The sequence below is a fragment of the Dipodomys spectabilis genome, unplaced genomic scaffold (assembly GCF_019054845.1).
Source record: "Dipodomys spectabilis isolate Male_0828 unplaced genomic scaffold, ASM1905484v1 ptg000335l, whole genome shotgun sequence".
Lineage (NCBI taxonomy): Eukaryota > Metazoa > Chordata > Mammalia > Rodentia > Heteromyidae > Dipodomys > Dipodomys spectabilis.
In genome coordinates, this window is record NW_024871012.1 from 1649333 (window position 1) to 1670680 (window position 21348).

The 21348-nt window shown below is 35.4% G+C and overlaps 1 protein-coding gene and 1 pseudogene across 2 annotated transcripts in view; both read left to right on the plus strand.

The window, feature by feature from the left end:
- The window catches only part of Vps13a (vacuolar protein sorting 13 homolog A), a 167531-nt gene that overhangs the window by 34041 nt on the left and 112142 nt on the right, over positions 1-21348 (plus strand). For both annotated transcript variants that reach the window (XM_042665600.1, XM_042665599.1), the window contains exons 14-22: positions 740-802; positions 1689-1818; positions 2706-2800; positions 3034-3176; positions 11418-11604; positions 11691-11805; positions 12197-12333; positions 14345-14477; positions 19126-19243. In XM_042665600.1, coding sequence (XP_042521534.1) covers positions 740-802; positions 1689-1818; positions 2706-2800; positions 3034-3176; positions 11418-11604; positions 11691-11805; positions 12197-12333; positions 14345-14477; positions 19126-19243 — 1121 coding nt within the window. The remainder of the gene's footprint in view (positions 1-739; positions 803-1688; positions 1819-2705; positions 2801-3033; positions 3177-11417; positions 11605-11690; positions 11806-12196; positions 12334-14344; positions 14478-19125; positions 19244-21348) is intronic.
- On the plus strand, positions 7870-8951 carry LOC122095120 (annotated as a pseudogene).

Sequence of the window (21348 nt, forward strand, 5' to 3'; positions counted from 1 at the left end):
ATACACTGTTATATACATATATATTATACATATGTATTGTGTATGTAGAAACTTGAAGTCTTAATTTTACCATTTTTGACCTAAAAGATCTAAAATGTATTTTCAGCATCATCTCTAAAGTTCTTTGTATGAATTCAAAGCTGTCAAAACTGCATCCTTGGTGTTATGTCTGTGCATTGAATAAGAAAGTTTTCTGTCTTACATATGATCAATATTACATGTCTTGTGGTCCTCATGCCATCAGTTTTTCCTCATTTAAGGCTGAAACTTGAAAATAATCATGGGAATACACACATATGTGTATTGATAGGCTAAATTATATATAATTTATATAAGCTAAATTAAATACATATATTTATAATTCAGCTTATCAGTGTTCCAGTATGAATAACTTTGAAAAGTATAAAAACTAAAACCATTTTGATAACTTTAAAACATCTAGGTCTATTTAGAATATCCTATATTATGATTTATGATTATACTTTTAGTTGAAAATGACAATGATATCATTAGTTTAAAACCCAAATAAGTCATTTTAAACAGTGTATGTATAGCATCTTTTAGTTTATCTTTTATTGTATTTTGCTAATTTCTATGGCTCCTATGTTACCTTCCAGGATATAAGAGGTATTTCATATTACTAGCTGTTCTGTTTTTTGCTTGTTGTAATCTTTAGAGCTGTAGTTTGATTTTATACTAAAGTTATTTCTGCAAATTAACTTTTTTTTTATATTTTCAGGAGTTGGAAAAAACTTTGGATGTCTTTAATATAACCATAGCTAGACAGCAAGCAGAAGTTGAGGTAATTTCAGATTATCTTTCAATTAGAATAAATATGAACTCCACTTAAGACATTTCAGGAGTTGTAATGCTTGTCAGTATCATGCTATAAAGTACTGTCTCGTTTAAAGAGTTCAAATTTGTTTTTTCCATTTTAAAATACTTGATTTTTGCCACATCCATTTTTGTTGTTGTTGGTTGTGCTCAAAGCTAGCACTCTTAACCACTTGAACCATGGCGCCACTTCCCATTTTTGACTGGTTAACTGGAGATAAGAGTCTGATGGGAACTTTTCTGCTTGGGCTGGTTTTTTGAACCATAGTCCTCAGATCTCAGACTCTTGAGCTGCTAGGATTACAGGCATGAACCATTGGGTGCCCGTCTTGCCACATCCATTTAAATTAGACAAGTTTCTATAGAAAAATTCTTTGTAAATAATTGAGCTTATCAAATTTTCAGAGTTTGTATGAATATGAAAAGCCAAGGCCTGCTTTTCCCACTCCCATTACTATCTTTGTAATACAGTAGGAAGAACCAGGATGCATTAGTTGTATAGGAGTGTATTTCATTATATTTCCATATGTGCATTTCCCTTTCAGATTCATTCTGTCACTGTGCCTTATTCCCTTGCTCCCTTAACACAGTATCTGTAGGGTTCATTGATCTGTTTTCATACATATCAATAAATTACTTCAACTATATTCATACTGTTATCCTCCTTCACCCTCTTACCCTTTTCTCTTCTACTGGTATCTACCCGTATTTGGCAAATATTGCAGTACTTGTGTTCTGTTAGTCATTATATTGATAATGTTCATGTACTCAAGTAGATATTTTGGAAATTTCTTGCTACAATTTTTAATTTGCTAAAAGTGTCTTTGTCATCAATTTGAAAACCTTCATTTTAGGTAAAGAAAGCCGGGTACAAGATTTACAGGGAAGGTGTAAAGGACCCAGAGGATAACAAAGGGTGGTTTAGTTGGCTATGGACTTGGTCAGAGCCAACTACCAAACAGCAACCTGACGTTAAACCTGGAAGTAAGTCCAATTCATTTTTAATGTGGTTAACATAGGAAAATCCAGTGTTTCATAAAAATTTCTTTCTGATGAAAACAAACTGTTAGTATATTTACTACTTAATTACTTTTCTTTTTAAATTTTTTTATTATAAAAGTGATATAGAGAGGGTTACAATTACATGTCAGGCAGTTAGTACATGGAATAGAGTTTAAATTTATCAAAATTATTTTATAAATTTTTTTTTCTAGTACTGGGTTTGAACTTGTACTTGTTAGAAAGTTCAAGAACACTTGAGCCACAGTCTAGCCCTAAAGCATTCTGAAATAAAATTGTTAAAATAGTTTAAAAAAAATCTTATGTTGCCAGGTGCTCATGCCTGTAATCCTAGCTACTCAGGAGGCTGAAATCTGAGGATTGTGGTTCAAAGCCAGCCCAGGCAGGAAACTCCATGTGATTCTTACCTCAATAAGCCACTAGAAAACTGGAAGTGGCGCTGTGGTTTAAGTGGTAGAGTGCTCACCTTGAACTGAAGAGCTCTGGGACAGCGCCCAGGCCCAGAGTTCAAGTCCCATGACCGACAAAAATAAAAAATAAATAAATCTTATGCTTATAGAATGTAATTAATGTGCATGCTTGCATGTAGTTAATGTACATGCTCTAGTAATAGGTAAAATTGCAGAATAATCTGAGCATTGTTTTTGTTTTTACTTGTTTTGGAGTGTTGGGGAGTAAGCCCAAAGATTATTTTTAGGCAATATAAAATTTCCAATACCACTCTAATATTTATTATTTCTTAGATGTATTATGAAAAAAACTAAATGGATTTCATTCAGAAAAACATCTTAATTCTATGCTAGCTTTATGTTATTGGTTAAAAACATAAAGGATGTGTTTATGATTTATAGTTCTTGAAGAAATGCTGTCACCTGAAGAAAAAGCTTTACTGTATGAAGCAATTGGCTATAGTGAAACAGCAGTTGACCCAACTTTGCCCAAAACAGTAAGCTATTTTCTTAATATTTGCAAGTTTAGTGTTAGACACACTTGTTCCGTTCAGAAATGTGTGCTATTGACATTTTCTGTGATCTTTTCTGGTTCTCTAAATATTGTATTTTAATTTTCAAACTAGGAATAAAACTTGTCCTTCTTGCAGTGAGTGTAGTGATTCTTTTATAAAAGGTTGAAATTAGTGGATTATTACATTTATTTTTTCATTTTCCCAATGTACTCTAGTTTGAAGCCATGAAGTTTTTTGTTCATTTGAAAAGTATGTCTATTGTTCTAAGAGAAAACCACCACAAACCTGAGCTGATAGACATTGTTGTAGAAGAATTTAGCACTTTGATTGTACAAAGACCAGGAGCACAAGCAATAAAGTAAGTATTATTTTCCCTACAATTTAAGCATCCCTAAACTGAAAATCTGAAATCTTAAGTGCTCCAAAATTCGTAACTTTCTGACTGCTGAGAAGACACTTAGTAGAAAATTTCCCTGCTGACCTCCAGAGACTGTGTATAAAATTTAAATGAACTTTACATTTAGAGTAGGGCCCAACCCCAAAGTAGCACAGCAGGAATATGAAAATTTTCCAAAGTCCAAAAACCTAGAATCGTCTGATGCCAAGTTTTTCAATTGAATGATACTCAATTTGTATCTTAAAAAATTCACACTGAGGGTGAAGTTTAGGTCACAGGCTACTGCAAAGAGTATTGTGACTCAACATACCCTTTTGTGTTTTTAGAAGCTTCATTTTTAAAAAGTAAAAGAGTATATTTTTTAATTATTGTGTTAATTACATATGTTCAATGGAAAACTGTATGTTGATAAACTATAGAACACTAAAAAAATGAAAAAGATCAGCTGCACCATGCAAAAAAAGAAACAACATTGATTTTTAATCTGAAGTGTCTCTATTTTACCTTTTTATTTTGTGTTGTTTTGAGGGAATATCTTCCAGTATAGTCCAGGCTGGCCTCAGACTAAATCCTCTTGCCTCAACTTCCCAAGGACTAGAATTGTAGTTTGTATTGCTAACTCCATCTTTATTTTATATTTTGTTTTCAAAAACAGTTTTATTGTGATACAGTTCACATTTCTATAATTTAGAGTGTAGCTCACCGTTTTTTTTACAACTGTATTGTATATACCAATTACATTAGTATATTTGCAAGATTGTACAGTCATCACTATTCTCTAATTCCAGAACATTTTAACACCCCATCCTTTGGCAACAGATAAAAATTTATCTTCTACTTTTGACACTTTGTCTATTCTGGATATTTTATATGAATGAATAATATGTGGCTTTTTCTGTTTTTTTTTTTCACTTCACAGATGACTTTATGGTTAATTTATGTTAGAACATCAATTTATACTTCATTCTGGCCTAATAATAACCTTGCAGAGGTTTAACACAGTGTTTATTAATTCATCATTGATTGGATATTTGGGTTGATTTTACATTTTGACTATTGTGAATATTGCTATGAATAGTCATGGACAGTATTTTATTTGAGTATAGATTTTAAATTTCTTGGGTGTATACCTTGGAGTGGAATTGTTGCCTCATATGGCAACTCTGTGTTTAACTTTTTGAGGAATTGCCTAATTTCACTATTTTACATTCCTACCACCAATATGAGAATTAGTTTCTCCATATCTTCATCAGAACCTGTTATTGTTAGTCTTCTAGTATAGCTATTTTAATTGATCATTACAAAGTAGTATCTCATTGTGGGTTTGATTTCCGTTTCCTTCATGGTTAATGATGTTGGATATTTCCTGTATTTACTTCACATGCATATCTTCTCTGGAGGAATGGCTATTGCATGTTTAGTTAAAAAAAATAGAATCATCATCTCCCCTCCCTTCTCCCCTTTCCTCTTTGCTCTCCCCTCCTGTGTCCATCTCTTCCTTTCTTTTCCCCTCTGCCATCACTCCCCCTCCTCCTCTGTCACTTTCATTCTCCTTGAAGCACGTGAAGTCAAATTCAGGACCTTGCCAGTTGTGCAGTTGTGGCAGTATATACCTTCAATCCCTTCACTCAGAAGGCTGTGGCAAGAGGATTGTGAATTCTAGTTCAGCCTTGGCTATGGGGCAAGACACTGACAACAAAAAACCATGTCAGACATCCCTCCAAAATCCCAGGGCCTTGTGCACGCTAAGAAAGCAACCTACACTTACCGCTAAGCTACATACCTCTCTCTCTCTCTCTCTCTCTCTCTCTCTCTCTCTCTCTCTCTCTCTCTGTTTAAATAGAAGAATCTCAGTTATTTTCTCCCTTTCAAGATAATTACACTTTTTGATATCTTTTAAGTATAAATTTCGATAAAGCCACACTTATTTCATTTTTACTTAGTTGCACGTGCCTTTTAGTGTACCTAAGAATGTTTGCCTAATCCAAGAGCATGATGATAGGTTTTTGTATATTCTTTTAAGAGGTTGATATTGTTAGCTCGTTGTTTTGTTGTTGTCAGTTGGTTGGTTGATGTATTTGTTTGTTTTCTCCTTGAGACAGAGTCTTTCTATATAGTCCAGACTTCAAATTATAATCCTGAGATAGCTTCTTGAGTGTTGGGATTATAAATACATGCTACCATGCTGAACTTACTGTAGGTCTTAAGTTTTGAAATTGTGAAGTATAAGTGTTTCAACTTCATACTAAGATCTTCCAATTTTTTTTGTGCATCCTTAGAAAATTAGAATCACCTTTTCTATTTCTGTAAAGCATCCCTTTAAATTTGATAATGCATTGAATCTGTAGATTGCTTTCAGTGATAGTATTAAGCCTTCCAGTTTATGAGCATGGGATATCTTTTCCATAGTCTTTACCTTCCTTATAGCACTATTTTGTAGTTTTGTGTATTTCACCTCTTTGACTACTTTTTTTTCCTAAAAGGTACTTCAGATTGTGTGTTAGTATAATTGTTGTAATATCTCATTACATGTTCTTTGTTTTGAATTAACTTTTAATCGATTCTTTATTGCAGTATTTGGAAGGACAACTGACTTTTGTAGTGGTCTACAACCTTGCTGAATTTATGTAGTCTAGTAGGTTTTTTTAATGGAGAATTTTTATGATATCTATATACTTAGAATCATACAGTCTAGGAGTAGATACATATTTCCAGTTTACAAGACTTTATTATCTTTCTCTTGCCTGGTTGCTTTGGTTAGAACTTCTGAAGATGACTAGCAGTAGTAAAAGTAGGCACTGATTTTTAGAAGGAAAGCATTCAGTTTAACTTCATTGAGTATAAGTTTAGCTATGGTTTTTCTTTAAATTATTCATATGGAGGAAGGGGATAGGATACCATGGGGGGAAGGGACCTGTAACCATAAAATGATTTTGTTACATGCTTTCCATCATTTACATGCTTTGTTACATTTATTATATGCTTTCCATCAATTGAGATGATCATGTATTTTAATATGCTTTCCTTTCTTAGGTTCAGCTTACCACACATGCTTTGTTCATAGTGTAGAATTCCTTTATGCAATATATTTCTTATTTGCTAGTTTTTTAAAGGCAATTTTGTGTCTGTATTTGTACGGTGCCTGGACTTGTAGTTTGCCTGCCTGCCCGTCCTCCCGCCTCCTTCCTTCCTTTTTCCCTTCCCCCCCCCCCCCCCCCCCCCCGTCTCTCCCTCTCTCTCTCCTTCTTTCCCTCTATCTGTATGTCTATCTTTGCTGGTCATGAGGTTTGAACTCAGGGCCTGGGCATTGTCCCAGGCTAGCCTTTTCCACAACACCACTTCTGGTGGTTAATTGGAGATAAGTCTCTCAGACTTCCCTGCCTGGGTTGGCTTCAAACTGAGATTCTCAAATCTCAGCCTCCTAATTAGCTAGGATTACAGATGTGAGCCACCTGTGCCTGGCAGACCTGTAGTTTTCTTGTTCTTGTGATGACTTTGTCTGGCTTTGATACCAGGGTAATGCTAGTCTTAAAAGAGATGAGTTAAGAAGAGTTCTGGGCTAAGAAGTGTCCATTGTAGCTTTATTCACCATAGCTAAGATACGGAATCAGCCCACATGCCCCTCAGTAAATGAATGGATCAAGAAAATGTGGTATATATACACAATGGAGTTCTTTTTTTTTTTTAATTTTATTTTATTTTATTTGAGAACATACTGTACAGAGGGGTTACAATTACATGGGCAGGATAATGCATACATTTCTTACAAGCATTGCAGCCTCCTCCTTTGTTTACCCTTCACCTCCCTTCCCAGCCTCCCCCCTCCCTCACAATGGAGTTCTATGCTTCCATCAGAAAGAATGACATTTCCCCATTCATAAAGAAATGGAAGGACTTGGAAAAGATCATACTAAGTGAAGTAAGCCAGACCCAAGGAAACATAGGCTCCATGGTTTCTGTCATTTTTATTTATTTTATTTTATTTATTTATTTAGTTTTGGGTCTGGTTGTGGGCCCTGAACTCTGGGCCTGGGCGTTATCCCTCAGCTCTTCAGCTCAAGGCTAGCCCTCCACCACTTGAGCCACAGTGCCACTTCTGGCTTTTTTTCTTTTTGCTTATGTGGTGCTGAGGAATCGAACCCAGGGCCTCATGCATTCAAGGCAAGCACTCTACCACTGAGCCACCTTCCCAGTCCTGTCATTTTTAATAATTAGTATATGCCTAGGATAGTCCTAGCAGAGGTTCACAATAGCCCATATTTCTATTAACATCACAAAGTGATGCTATTAGAAATGATCTCCACCATCTGGAAAAACAAGTAGGTTTTGGTGATGTTTCTTTTTTCTTTTTTCTGTTTACAGTTTTCAGTAATTTTTTTTCTGTTATTTTTTTCCCCTCTGGTTTACTCACTGTGGTCACTGTCTCTGATTTTGCTACCCTTTGTCTAGTATAAGTTTATCTTACTTGGGGAAGGGAAGGGGAGTCACCGAAAAGGTGTGGGACAATCAACAGTGATACTCACTAGACAGTCTGTTGGAAATAAACTATATGTCTTGGGAGGGGAGTGGGAGGAAGGGAAAGTGGGAGAAAACGAGGGAGGGGGTAGGTAACACTGTTAAAACATGTACTCATGGGTGAAACCGTTGGAAGTACGTCCTAGAGCATAGATGACCAGGTAAGATGGCGGCAACCAAGAGAAAATGGCCTGGAGACTTGCTGGCCAAAGCAAAGAAGCCAAAGAGATGGAAAAGATGCCAGGAAGCCAGTTGTGCAGCCAGGCAAGGCAGAAGAAGTGGAGGAAGAAGATATTGTATCCCAGGCCCCGTTTGCAAGGGCAAGTGGAAAAACAAGGAACAGATTCTCATCTTTTCTTCCAGAGGAATAAATTTTAGAACAAGACATTTAATGAAGGACCTGAGAATGTTGATGCCTCATTCTAAAGCAGATACTAAAATGGATTGTAAAGAAAGATTATTTGTGATTAACGAGGTCTGTGAAATGAAAAACTGCAATAAGTGTATCTTTTTTGAAGCTAAGGAAAAGCAGAATCTCTATATGTGGCTTTCAAATTCAGCTCAGGGGCCACCTGCCAAATTCCTTGTTCAGAATATTCATACCCTAGCTGAACTAAAGATGACTAGCAACTGCTTGAAAGGCTCTAAGCCCCTTTTATCCTTTGACTCTGCCTGTGATGAATTGCCACCATTTGTGGCCCATGTTTTTACTTTCACTATTTTGGATAATCAGATATGGTTTCGGAACTTTCAGATCATAGAAGAAGATACTGCTCTTGTAGAAATAGGACCTCATTTTGTCTTAAGTCATATAAAGATTTTCCAGGGAAGTTTTGGAGGGCCAACTCTATATGAAAATCCCCACTACCAGTCACCAAATATTCATCGACGTATCATAAGATCCATTGCAGCTGCAAAATACAAAGAGAAACAACAAGTGAAGGATGTTCAGAAACTGAAAAAGAGCCAAAGACTGTTCTTCCACATGATCCTACTGAAGATGTTTTTGCTGTACCAGCTGAGGAAAAACTAATAGAAATACAGTGGGTAAAACCACAGCCAAAAGTGGATTTGAAAGCAAGAAAGAAAAGGATTTACAAAAGGCAGAGGAAAATTCAACAGAAAATGAATAGAGGGAATTCAAAACGAATCAGTGATAACTAGTTTGTTTTTTCAGTTATTGTATATTTGTATTCTGTGTGTAAATACTTTTATTATCCAAGACCACTTTATATCTAATTAGTATGCCATTTAAAAGAAAACTTTAAATCTTAAATTCAGTGATTTTATCATTTTCTAAATAAAATATCTAAAAAATGTATTCATTACTTATGTAACTGTACATCACCTTCACAATAAAAGTATTCTGGAAGACTTTGAGAATGATTCTTATTCTTTAAATATCTGTATAATTCAAGCCATGTGGTTCATTGGGGGGAAGTTTCTGATTACTAATTTACTTGTCACTAGTTAAAGGGTTTTGCTGCTGTTGTTTTTGTGCCAGTACTGAGGCTTGAATTCAAGACCTTACACTCTTGCTTGGCATTTTTTGGTAAGTTGGTGTTCTGTAACTTGAGCCACACCTCCAGTCCAGCTGATTTGCTGGACTCTGTAAGAGTCTCTTATAGACTTTTTCAGCTATGACTACTGGTGCAGAGTTATCTAACACACAATCTCTTTTTAGAATATAGACTTAATTATGTCATTTAATTTATTAAATACTATATCAAAAGTGAGAAAAAACAATGTGTAGGTATAGGACATATATGGAAGATTTTGTTATTTTTTTAAACAATGATAAGATGAAAACTAATGTCACAGCTGTGGCTTATTTCTCTGATTTTTTGTTGTTGTTGTTGTTGTTAGTACTTGTGGCTTGAACTCAGAGACCCCTGCTCTGGCTTGGCTTTTGGCTCAGGTCTAGTTCTTTTTCACCTGAGCCATACCTCCACTTCTGGCTTTTTGCCAGTTATTAGGAGATAAGAGTCTCACGTACTTTTTCGACTTTTCTGCCCACATTTGGCTCTTGAACCTAAGATTGCAGGGTCACTGGTACCTAGCTGATACTTACGTTTCAACTTGCCATTTTAGAGATTGTCCCTCTGCTAGCACAAACTTGATACTAGTCAAAGGTTGTTAGGATTCCTGGATCAGTAAGATTTTCATACCTACCATTATATTTGCATAATGGCTTGGCAGCTACTTTCAAAGTTTAGGGAATGTTGTTTATATTTAGACAGGGAGTTCCCACTCTGTATTTAGCCTTGAATTTCTTTGCTGTTTCTGAGATGACACAAATTATGGCATCTCACAGATATCTGTACTAGTAGGCATGAATGTGAATTTAATTCTTTTTTTCTAATAGGAGCCCTACCTGTACTGGAATAATTTGGTGTTGTATGACTGGTAAAATGTGATCCTTTAAGGTATCTGGGAAGAGTTCTTCATTGTTGTTACAAGTCTTACTGTAATCTTGCTTTAATTTCTCCTTAATGGGTACAACATAACATAATGCACTTATTAGTCTTTACTACTTCAAGGATGAGTATGGTCCCAGGAAGAACTTTCTCTCTTTTCTTGTTTCTGTCAGACTTCTAGTTTGTTTACCATTTCGTGTGTTAGTCTTATAGAGATTGTCATTGTAGTCAGCAGTGCATTTAACCATGAAAACTTCCTCTGCTGAAAAAATAAGGCCAGTTCTCTTCAGAAAGAGCTTTTAGTCCTTTCAATTTGCCTCTGCTCTTTATCAGAACCTCACCTGTACTGTGTGGACTATGTAAGCAGGTACACGAAGCCTCCTTCTTCTAGAGTGACTTCTTTTCTTGATGCATGAATTTTACCAGGGAGTACTCACTTGTTCCAGAATGGGGCGTAGGTAGGCTTTGGGAGCCAAATTGGGAGGAGAGGTAGTTAGGACTCTAGTATCTTGGAATGTAGCTTCTGTGCTAGAGCCTTTCTTTTTCAATGGGAGGAGAGGGAACCTTGCTTTTCTTGATAGTAATTCCTGGAACAGGGCTTTTTAACATGTAGCTGTAGTAGAAGTATGAGAAATGTTGGCTACCTATTCTTGAGATAAAGATATACCTTAGATTGCATCCTAGGGAAGAAGGGCCTCTATCTTAGCTGTATACACCCAGCGTAGACCTTCAGTAACATGTTGTGGAACTAGAAATGGGAAATGATCATACTTTTAATGCTTCCAATTTTGTTACTGAATTTCAGTGGATTTTCTTGAATAAATGTTTTTCTGTTTACAGTATGCCCTTAAGCTGATGTCCAAGACTTTAAATTTAACTAGTTGTTTAATGTTTGAAAAGGACTAGGAGAAAAGGATTGCAAAAGTCTTCACCCAACTGTTCTAGAAATACTGCTTGGTTATTGTTCTTGTTAGAGAAAGTGCTTATATTATGCCTTTCGAATTTTACATCAAGCATCATAGAAACTGGTTATTTTAATTTTTAGACATTATCAGTGAGTACACCAATTATTAGCTTATCACAACAAATATAAGTATGGTTCTTTGTGAAATTATGTTCATTAAGCAAATCGTATATTTTATATGAATGGGCTCAGGTTGCACAAAATGCAGAGATTCTATCATTACTAGTTTTTGATTTAATGTTTCAGTTTGAAAATTACTTATAACTATGCTGATTTCTAATTTTTGTCTTATCATTTCTCATACAGATTTGAAACCAGAATTGATTCATTTTATATTACTGGATTACCAGATAATTCAGAAAAACCATACCTCCTGTCATCATTGGATAATCTGTCACTCTTCCAAATTATATTTGAAATAAATCCATTAGATGAAACTGTTGCCCAGAGATGTATCATAGAAGCTGAACCTTTAGAAATAATATATGATGCAGTAAGCATTTTCTATATTGCCAAGTTTTAATTTAATTGAATTTGCTTTGAATTTGCGTTTCATGTTAATAATAATTGTTTTAACAGAGGACAGTGAATAGTATAGTAGAGTTCTTCAGACCTCCAAAAGATGTACATCTAGCACAGCTCACTTCAGCAACTTTGACAAAACTTGAAGAATTTCGAAACAAAACAGCAACAGGTAAATTTATGTTGTTGAGTTGAAAGATATATGCTATATTAAACTCATAGTTATGTTAGAATGATTCTAATAATACTATGAATTAAAATTTCATACCACTTAATTTCTTTTAGGTATGTGTCTTTCCAGTTATACTCAGATTAAGATTGTGGGTTAAAAACTTTTTTTCTTTGTAAGAAAGTACTCAAAATTTATACTCAGGTTTATTTAACAGTATTACATCTATTTGCCAACAAATACTGTTTATATTGGAAATATTCAAGGTTTTTAAAAAGATTGACATTGATTGTTCATTATTTTAAGACTTTTATCAACTCATTTGTCTAGTGATAACCTGTTTTATGAGTAACTTGTGAAAAATTTTCATTATGAAGATTTAAATTTTCTACAGGTCTACTGTATATTATTGAAACACAGAAAGTTCTTGATCTCAGAATTAATTTGAAGGCTTCGTATGTTATTGTCCCACAAGATGGAATTTTTAGCCCTACATCAAATATACTTCTTTTGGATCTTGGTCATCTAAAGGTAGACACTAATAATATTTGATTGATTAAGTGGCATTTAGGGTGATTCTCTATGTGGAAATATACCTTGGTTATTAGATAATTTGATTAGTCTCAGATTTGATTTCATTGATGTATAGATTTATGGTTGATACTAGGATTTGAGAAATCTTCCTTTCTGGTGGACAAAGTGGATATTCATTTAAGTGAATGAATATATTCATTCACATTTTAGTGTGGTTGAACAATTAAATTTTCATTCTCTTAAATTTAACTCTCCATGCCCCTACTCCTGACATTTCTTTTTTTTTTTTTGAGGGGGGGGGGTCCCGTCGTGGGGCCTGAGCGCTGTCCCTCAGCTCTTCAGCTCAAGGCTCGCGCTCTACCACTTGAGCCACAGCGCCACTTCCGGCTTTTTCCTTTTTGCTTATGTGGTGCTGAGGAATCGAACCCAGGGCCTCAGGCATACAAGGCAAGCGCTCAACTTCCTAGCCCTACTCCTGACATTTCTAAATCACATGACTAATTGAACTCTGCTGGTCAGGGGTAAACTTATGAATTACATTTATTCATTTTGATAGTCATGCTTAAAAACTTTATTTCCTTTTCAGTTTTAATATGCCTGAAAATTTTTGTGTATATAAATGAATATTGACTTTTTAATAGTTCTGTTAATGTTAAATTGAAGGTAGTCTTAAATTTACATCATTTCAATTTTCTTTCAAAGTGGCAATTGCGTTGGACGGCACAGGTTCAGAACATTGTCATCATTATAAAATTAATTGGGGTCTGGGAAGGTGGCTCTGTGGTAGAGCACTTGACTTGCGTGCCTGAGGCCCTGGGTTCCATTCCTCAGCACCACATAAGCAAAAGAATAAAGCCGGAAGTGGCGCTGTGGCTCAAGTGGTAGAGTGCTAGCCTTGAGCTGAAGAGCTGAGGGACAGCGCCCAGGTCCAGAGTTCAGGCCCCACGACCGGACCTTAAAATAAAATTCATTGGATTTTATTTCTCTGTATTCTTAAATGTAGAAGATTACCTGTAATTAAAGAACAAACTAGATAAATAAGAAGAATTTTTCTAGCTAACCAATATGTACGTGTTTTGATACTATCTTTCCTCCCTTCCTTCCCTCCCTCTCTTGATTCATACCTTCCCATCTCTATAGCTATCTCTCTATTTCTAAATAATCTGTCTATATTTATTCATTGTTATTCTGTACTTAGTACTTAGACCAATAGGTTTATAGTTATAATAAAATTTATATAGCTACTTAATTACATTTGGGTGTGGTTTCTGAATTGTTTTAGTGGCGACAGCATACTGTAAGGAGTGAGGATATCTAATTTTTTTGACAAATAATTTGCTTTACTGTTATCTAAAGTTTATTTAAGACACAATCAGTTTTGACAGTTACTCATAAGAGCTATAAACGTAGAAAAAAATGTGATCATTAACATACTGTGCAATAATCCCTGGATGTTTAAGTTAAAAAGATAGTATGCCAAGAAGGAAGGAAAGATAGAAATATAACATGTGGAAGCCACATGCATGGCAGAATTGGAATAAAAATTCAGCCATCCTAATACTAAATTCTGACTCTTTTTACTTATTTACTCTTATTTACTTATTTAATGGATATTTGCCATTGTATCCTAGAAAGTTTATGTATATATGTTACTGTAGTAAGCTAAATTTGTCCCTTGGTCTTGGGTGAAATGAGAAAGCTTTTAACTAGATCTTAAGAATCTAAATTTTAAGTCTCTGTAAAGGCAGGTTATATTCTAAGACTGCCTTCATTTCATCCTTTTGGTATAATTGAATGAGAAGTGCAACTCACTATGTAAAAATTCCCTTTATACCTATCCTTTTCAACATGTATCTCATGGATAACAACTGCTTAATAGCCTTATATGTCTTCTCATTAATTTCTCTATTTGTATTATATTTTATAATTGAGATTTAAAAGATAATAACTTCATGCTTAAAATTTTGATGTGCTTTGCATAGTCTAAACTGTTAAAATTAACTTGAAGGTGACAAGTAAAAGTCGTTCAGAGTTATCAGATGTGAAACCAAGTGGAGCCAAACTTGAAGAGTTAATGCTGAGAGCTTACGATTCTTTTGATGTTCAGCTTACAAGCATACAATTGCTTTATAGTAGAGTTGGTAAGTATAAAATACGTCGATGGAGTGATATTTCTGTAGTATTAGGTTTTTAAGTAATTTGAAGACATTCTCATAATTTTATTTTAAATTATTTTAAAATTAGATTTGATAGTGCATGCTGCCTAACAGTCTTAAGGAGTTTTTGGCCCTTAGGAGACAAATATCAATGTCTAGAAAAAATTTTTGATTGTTACAGATAAAAGGTTAGCTATACTATGAGCATTTTCTAAGTGAAGGTCAGATTACAGTGTACAGGCCGGCTTCCAACAACAAATGCCAGTAGTGCTCAAGCTGCGAAAACACAATCTATACCAGGTCTAACCTTTAACCAATGATTGACCCATACATACTGCACTGATATTCCAATTATACAATTACTAGAAGAGGCTTTTGGATAACCAAGCTAGAGGTAATCTGTTAGGGGTCTCTCTGACAGCCTGAGTCCTAAGTAGCGAAAGATTATGGATATCATTATCCTAGACCTAGCTTATCTCAGTCATTGTGTTGTACTAATATCTCTGATCCATTGTCACATACCTCTGATCCATTTCTGATTTTTAGATGAACTTAGAGACGACAGAAGTAAATTTTAGTTAATAAACTATTAAAGTAGAAGATACTTCAGATGTGTTCAGCCCTCTCTCTTCATTCTACCATACTGCTTCTGAATCATTAGAGTTTTAATGAGCCTTTAGATCATTTAACAAAGTTTGAAAATTATAGGTTTCTGTGTATGTATATGGTCACACTATAATTATCTGAGCCAACAAAAGGAGAAGCAATGGAAGCCAAAGTAATTACTATTAAAATTAGTTTACATGAGACTAGACCATTTTCCTTTATTTGTCTATATTTGTTTTACTATAATGACTTGGTTTGTGTTTCTATTTTAGTTGTTGTAGAAGGAGCCCAAGAAGTACTGTGATGGCAAAAGTCCATCAGTTTTTCTTGGAATAAATTTGTGGTATTTCCTTTGTTTAAAAATACATTTTGGTCATAAGTTTGAAATCTGTGAGCCATACCTATTTAAGTTAACATTTAAGATACAAAAAATCTTTTGTTAAAACATGCTAAAATTACCTGGGTGCTGGTGGGTTATGCCTGTAATCCTGGCTACTTAGGAGGCTGAGATCTGAGGATCACAGATTGAAGTCAGCCTGGGCAGGAAAGTCCATGAAACTCTTATCTCCAGTAAACTATTCAGAAAAGGCTCAAGTAGTAGAGTGCTAGCCTTGAGCACAGAGAGGCTCAGGGACAGAGCCCAGTCCCTAAGTTCAAAGCCCAGGACTGGCAGCAAATAAAAAGCTAAAAGTAAAAGTTGTTATTGTTTGATGATTATTGGCATTCCTTTGAGCTGACAAATACTGATTTTAAATAGCTGAATTGTTTTCTTGAGCAAGTTTTTTTTTGTTAAAGGGGATTTCTATATATGATTATCACATAATCTTGAGAAATACTGAAATAATACATGGTTCTAAATATATTACCATCTGTATGGGAACTAAAAGAATGTTTCATTAGATCAACACTGATGGAATTTTGTGTGTATGTGTTTGTGTGTATATATATGTATGTATTCATGCACTCGTGTGCCAGTACTGAGGCTTGACCTCTTAGGTCTTGTCCCTTAGTTTTTTGGCTCAAGGCTGGCATTCAGCCAGCCACTGATATCACAGACATGTCCCATCTGACTTTTGTGGGTTAACTGGAGATAAAAGCCTCATAGATGTGTACCACATGAAGAGTGTTCTGAAAGGCTCCGTCCTGAGCCTACGCCCTGGAAAATGTTCCTGTCTATGCAGTGTTCACCATGGATGGAGGGACTCTGCTGCCTTCCAACAGAGCACCCAGGGTCAAAGAGCTTGAGAGCAGCTTGTAGGTTATGTGGAAACTCCCGAGGTCCTTCGTCAATACGACTGGAGCAGACTTTTCAGAATTCATATAAAAGAAGAAGATTGAGAACAGATCACCTCAGTCCTTAGAAGATGAGCAATAAGGCATTTTAAAACATCTTAGAAATAGTCATTTTCTAGCTCTCTATATTTATTTACCAATTTGTATTTTTCCCTTATTCCAGTTTGGTAAACTTCTACAATTTTTCTGGTGCACTAGTTTCTTTTATTGGAGTTCTTTGTGTATCTATCATTAAATCTGTTTAAATACCTTAATCTGCTGAATGACATAGTTCTTGCCTATAATTCTAGTTACTTGAGAGATGGAAATCTCAGTTCAAGGCCAGCTGGGGCAAAAAGTTTGCAAAATCCAGTTACCATCAATAGCTTGGAATGATGGGACATGTCTATGAAATCAGTTATATGAGAGGCTGAAACTGGAAGATCATGATGACAGGCCAGCCCTGGCTAAAAGCAAACAAAAATTTCACCATGCCCTATCTGAACAGAAAAAGCTGGGCATGTTGGTTTGTGACTGTCATCCCAGAAACTGGAAGCATAAATAAGTGATTGTCTAGACCAACTTAGGAAGAATATGAAACTGTCTAAAAAATAATCAGAGCTAAAAGAACCAGAGGCGTGGTTCAGGCAGTAGAATACCTGCCTAGCCTCGCAAGTGTGAAGCCCTGAGTTCAGATATCCACACTGCTACAAACCAGACTGTTGGGTGGATTGCAAACTGCAGTTTCACCTCCTGTGTAGCTAGGATATAGGTGTGAGCCAACAGTACCCAGTGCCTGATGGAATTTTTAGAATTGGGCTCCTAGCTCCAGGAGCTTAATGTTCCTTTGTTTCCAGGACATTTTTCTGTGACTTGAAGCATTTATTAGGTTTAAATGATATAATACTATATAATACAGATCATCATTATGTAGAGTATATAGTCTATATAGATGTTTGTTATCTATATTATGCATTACTGTATATTGTAATTATGTATTAATGTATAATATATGTAAAATATTAATGTACAACAGGTGTAATACATTATACATAAATATTATATATGTGTAATATATACCTATTATAGATTCTATATAGAATCTTTTCTCTATATGTATTCATATAAATATATACATATATGTAATATATATTTTATAAATTATATACAATCTATATTCTATATAGATATATATATATAAAATTTTAATTATATGGTGTAATCTATATAGATGATAAAATCTATATAATGATGATCTGTACTATATGGATGCTAGTACTCTTTTTTTGACACTATTTTTGGTATTTGTGTATTTTATGTATAAACACAGGGTGTTGAGCATGCTAGACAAATGCTCTAGGTTACTGAGCTTTTTAAAAAAATTTTTGGGTGGTTCAGGGCTTAAGCTCAGGGGCCTTATGTTTGCTTGACTTTGTTGTTCATGGCTGGCACTCTACTATTTGAACCATGTCTATAGTTGAGCTTTTTGCTGGTTAATTAGAATGGAGTCTCACAGACTTCTCTCTGGTCTGGCTTCAAACTGCCTTCTTCCAGGTATTAGTCTCTTGAGTAGCAAGGATTATAGACATATGCCACCAGTTCCTGGCCTTAAGACCTAATCTTGTTAACAAAATTTTAATTCATTAAAAATGTGTGAACAACCATAGAGATCAGCCTTTATGTTACTGTTCAGACATGAACACTATGGGTATTTTAGTGCATATCCTTTTAGTGTTATTTTTTAGTATATCTATGAGTATATGGAGTGTGCTTGGGTAACTTTTATGTGGAAGTAATCATGAATGCTATTTAAAAAATCCCCCTTCCTCCTTCCCTTCTTCCCTCCCTCCCTCCCTCCTTCCTTCCTTCCTTTCCTTCCCTGTTCTTTCTCTGTTTTTTTTTCTCTCTTTCCTTTTTTTGGAAGGATAATGAGGGTGTTTTTTGACTTAAAATACCACTGTGTAACCCAGGTTTATCAAACTTAAAGTTCTCCCACCTTCTGAGTGGTAGTATTAAAGAAGTATGTCATTATACCCATCCCCGATTTTAGTTTTCTATGATCTTTACCAATAATATTTTAGGCAGTTGAATTTATGACTCTCATTAGGAGTGTTAGGCTTCTAAGATTGTGCCATAAATTATTTAACCACTTTATAAGTTCCTAAAATTGCTGTGATTATTGCCTGTTTGTAGTCCTGGATGTGAATTTCAGTTTTAACATTATTACATTGGCATAGGAATTAAGTTTTGAGTCTCAGTTTTTGAAGTAGAATGATTATAAGTCATTACGAGAATTAAAGTTTAACAAACATTGCCCAGAGCAGTGATATTTATAATTCTTGAATAAATGTTAGTATTTATCAGTTGCTATTACATGAAACTCATTTTTTCCCTTCCTTTCCATTTACTGTCATATTTTGTTTACAGTTATGTTGTTGTAGAGGTAAGATAGCTCGTCAGTGTAGTGGTTGTCAATAGATACACAGTATATTTGATTAAAAGTATACTGTTAAAATAGTGCTTTTTATTACAGTAGAATATACAGTGTCTCTGCAAGCAGTGCAAGGGAAATAATGAATTTTTCCTGTTGGCTTTGTTTTATTTTAGATAATTAAGATGATCAGAATGTTAGATAACTTAGATTTTTCTCACACCATGTGGAATGTAGGTAGATATGAAATATCAATAGAATTTTAGGGTTTACTTGTTATTCAAAGTATGCTAGTGTCAAATGTGAAATGTTTTCTGTAATTAGGTGATAATTGGAAAGAAGCACGAAAACTGAATGTATCTACCCAGCATATTTTGGTACCCATGCATGTCAGCGTGGAGCTCTCTAAAGCCATGGTATTCATGGATATCAGGATGCCCAAGTATGTATTATTTGTTTCATATGATTTAGATATTTTAAGTAATTCTATAGTGAGGAAAATGCCGTTTTTCTTTGACTTTTTTTCTTGCAGAATACATGTAACAAAGCATTTGCTTAAATTACCATTTAAATTAACTATATATTTGATTGACATTAAGTACATTTACATTGTTGGACAATCAGAATCACCATCTACCTCTAGAAATTTACTACCTTCCAAACTGACACTCAGTGCCCATTAACCAGTGACACCCATTTTACGCTAGTCATTGACTATCACCACTTCATGTGTAATCTTCATGAATTTAACTATTTTAGGCTCCCCATATATAAAATAGAAGATGTAGTTACATACTAAAACTAGACTACATCGTTAGGTGACTTATTCTTACATAGTTTTATATTGTAGAGGTAGCCATTTCACGTTTTGTTTCTGCCCACTTTTTGTCCTTTTTTTGTATATATTTTTTATTGTAAAAATACTGTACAAAGGGGTAAGGTAATGAGTACATTTCCTATTGGTCATTGTTACCTAAGTATTCAAACCTCAGTCACAGAATTATTTAAAATATTCATCAAAAGCTCATTATTGGCCTTCCAAATAGTTTCAGGAGAATTGCTATTATCAAGGTAGAATAGAATGTTCACATGGTAGTGGTTAAGTATATGATTAGAAGGAATTGGGCATAATCTGACTCTTTTCCATAGGAAAATGTGGCATGGGAAAGGAAAGACCTAGGGTGACTCATGAGAGACCTACCATAATCCTCAGAGGGTTTTTATTGTTGTTGTTTTGTTGGTCCGGGAGCTTGAACTCTGGGGCCTGAGCACTCTCCCTCAGCTCTTCCCTAGTATTCTACCACATGAGCCTCAGAGCCACTTCTGGTTTTCTGGTGGTTAATTGGAGATAAGAGTTTCAAGGACTTTCCTTCTCCAGGCTGGCTTTGAGCCATGATCCTCAGATCTCAGCCTCCTGAGTAGCTAGGATTACAGGTGTGAGCCACTGGTACCAGGTAGAGATTTTTTTGTTTTGTTTTTGCTGGTCCTAGGGCTTGAACTCAGGGCCTAAAAAAACTGTCCTTGAGCTTCTTCTGCTCAAGGTTAGTGTTCTGTACTTTGAGCCTCAGCTCTACTTCCTGTTTTGTGGTGGCACTGTAGAGATGAGTCTCTACCGCTCAAGTGGTAGAGCGCTTGCCTTGAGCGGAAAAGCTCAAGGACAGCGCCCAAGCCCAGAGTTCAAGCCCCATGCCCGACCAAAAAAAACCCCAAAAACCTGAATTTAGCCAGGCACTGGTGGCTCACACCTGTAATCCTAACTACTCAGGAGGCTGAGATCTGAGGCTCATGGTTCAAAGCCAGCCCAGGCAGGAAAGTTCCTGAGACTCTTATCTCCAATAAACCACTAGAAAACCAGAAGTGGCGCTGTGGCTCAAGCTGTAGAGCCCTTGCCTTGAGCTGAAGAGCTGAGGGACAACACCCAGGCCCAGAGTTCAAGCCTCATGACCTACCAAAAAAAAAAAAAAAAAGAGTCTCATGGATTTTCATGCCTGGGCTGGGTTTGAATCATGATCCTCAGGTCTCAGCCTCCTGAGTAGCTAAGATTACAGGTATGTCTCACCTGCTCCCGGCTCTCCCAGGTTTTTTGTTGTTGTTTGTTTGTTTGTTTGTGGGGATGAGATTAGGAACTGATTTTTACTTTAGAAACTAAAACACCTTCTCCAAGAAATCTTCTTCCTGCTTGTTCTGTCCAAACCCTTTTTTGTTGTCTTTTATTTTACTGTGATGCTACTTAATAACTAATGTATTGGCCTAAATCTTATTCTTCTAGGCTTCATACTCTTAGAAAATATGAATTAAGTCCACTCTATATATTCTGGGATTTTGTGTGTTTGTGTGTGTGTATGTGTGTATGTGGCAATTTAGCTTTATGTATTGTTTGATTTTTATTTCTTTTCCAGTGTCCCTCTGCCTATTTAACCTCTGATATTTCCTATAAAGTTGGGCAGGAAAGTCCTGAGACTCTTATCTCCAATTAACCACCAGAAAACTGGAAGTGGCGCTGAGGCTCAAGTGGTAGAGTGCTAGGGAAGAGCTGAGGGAGAGTGC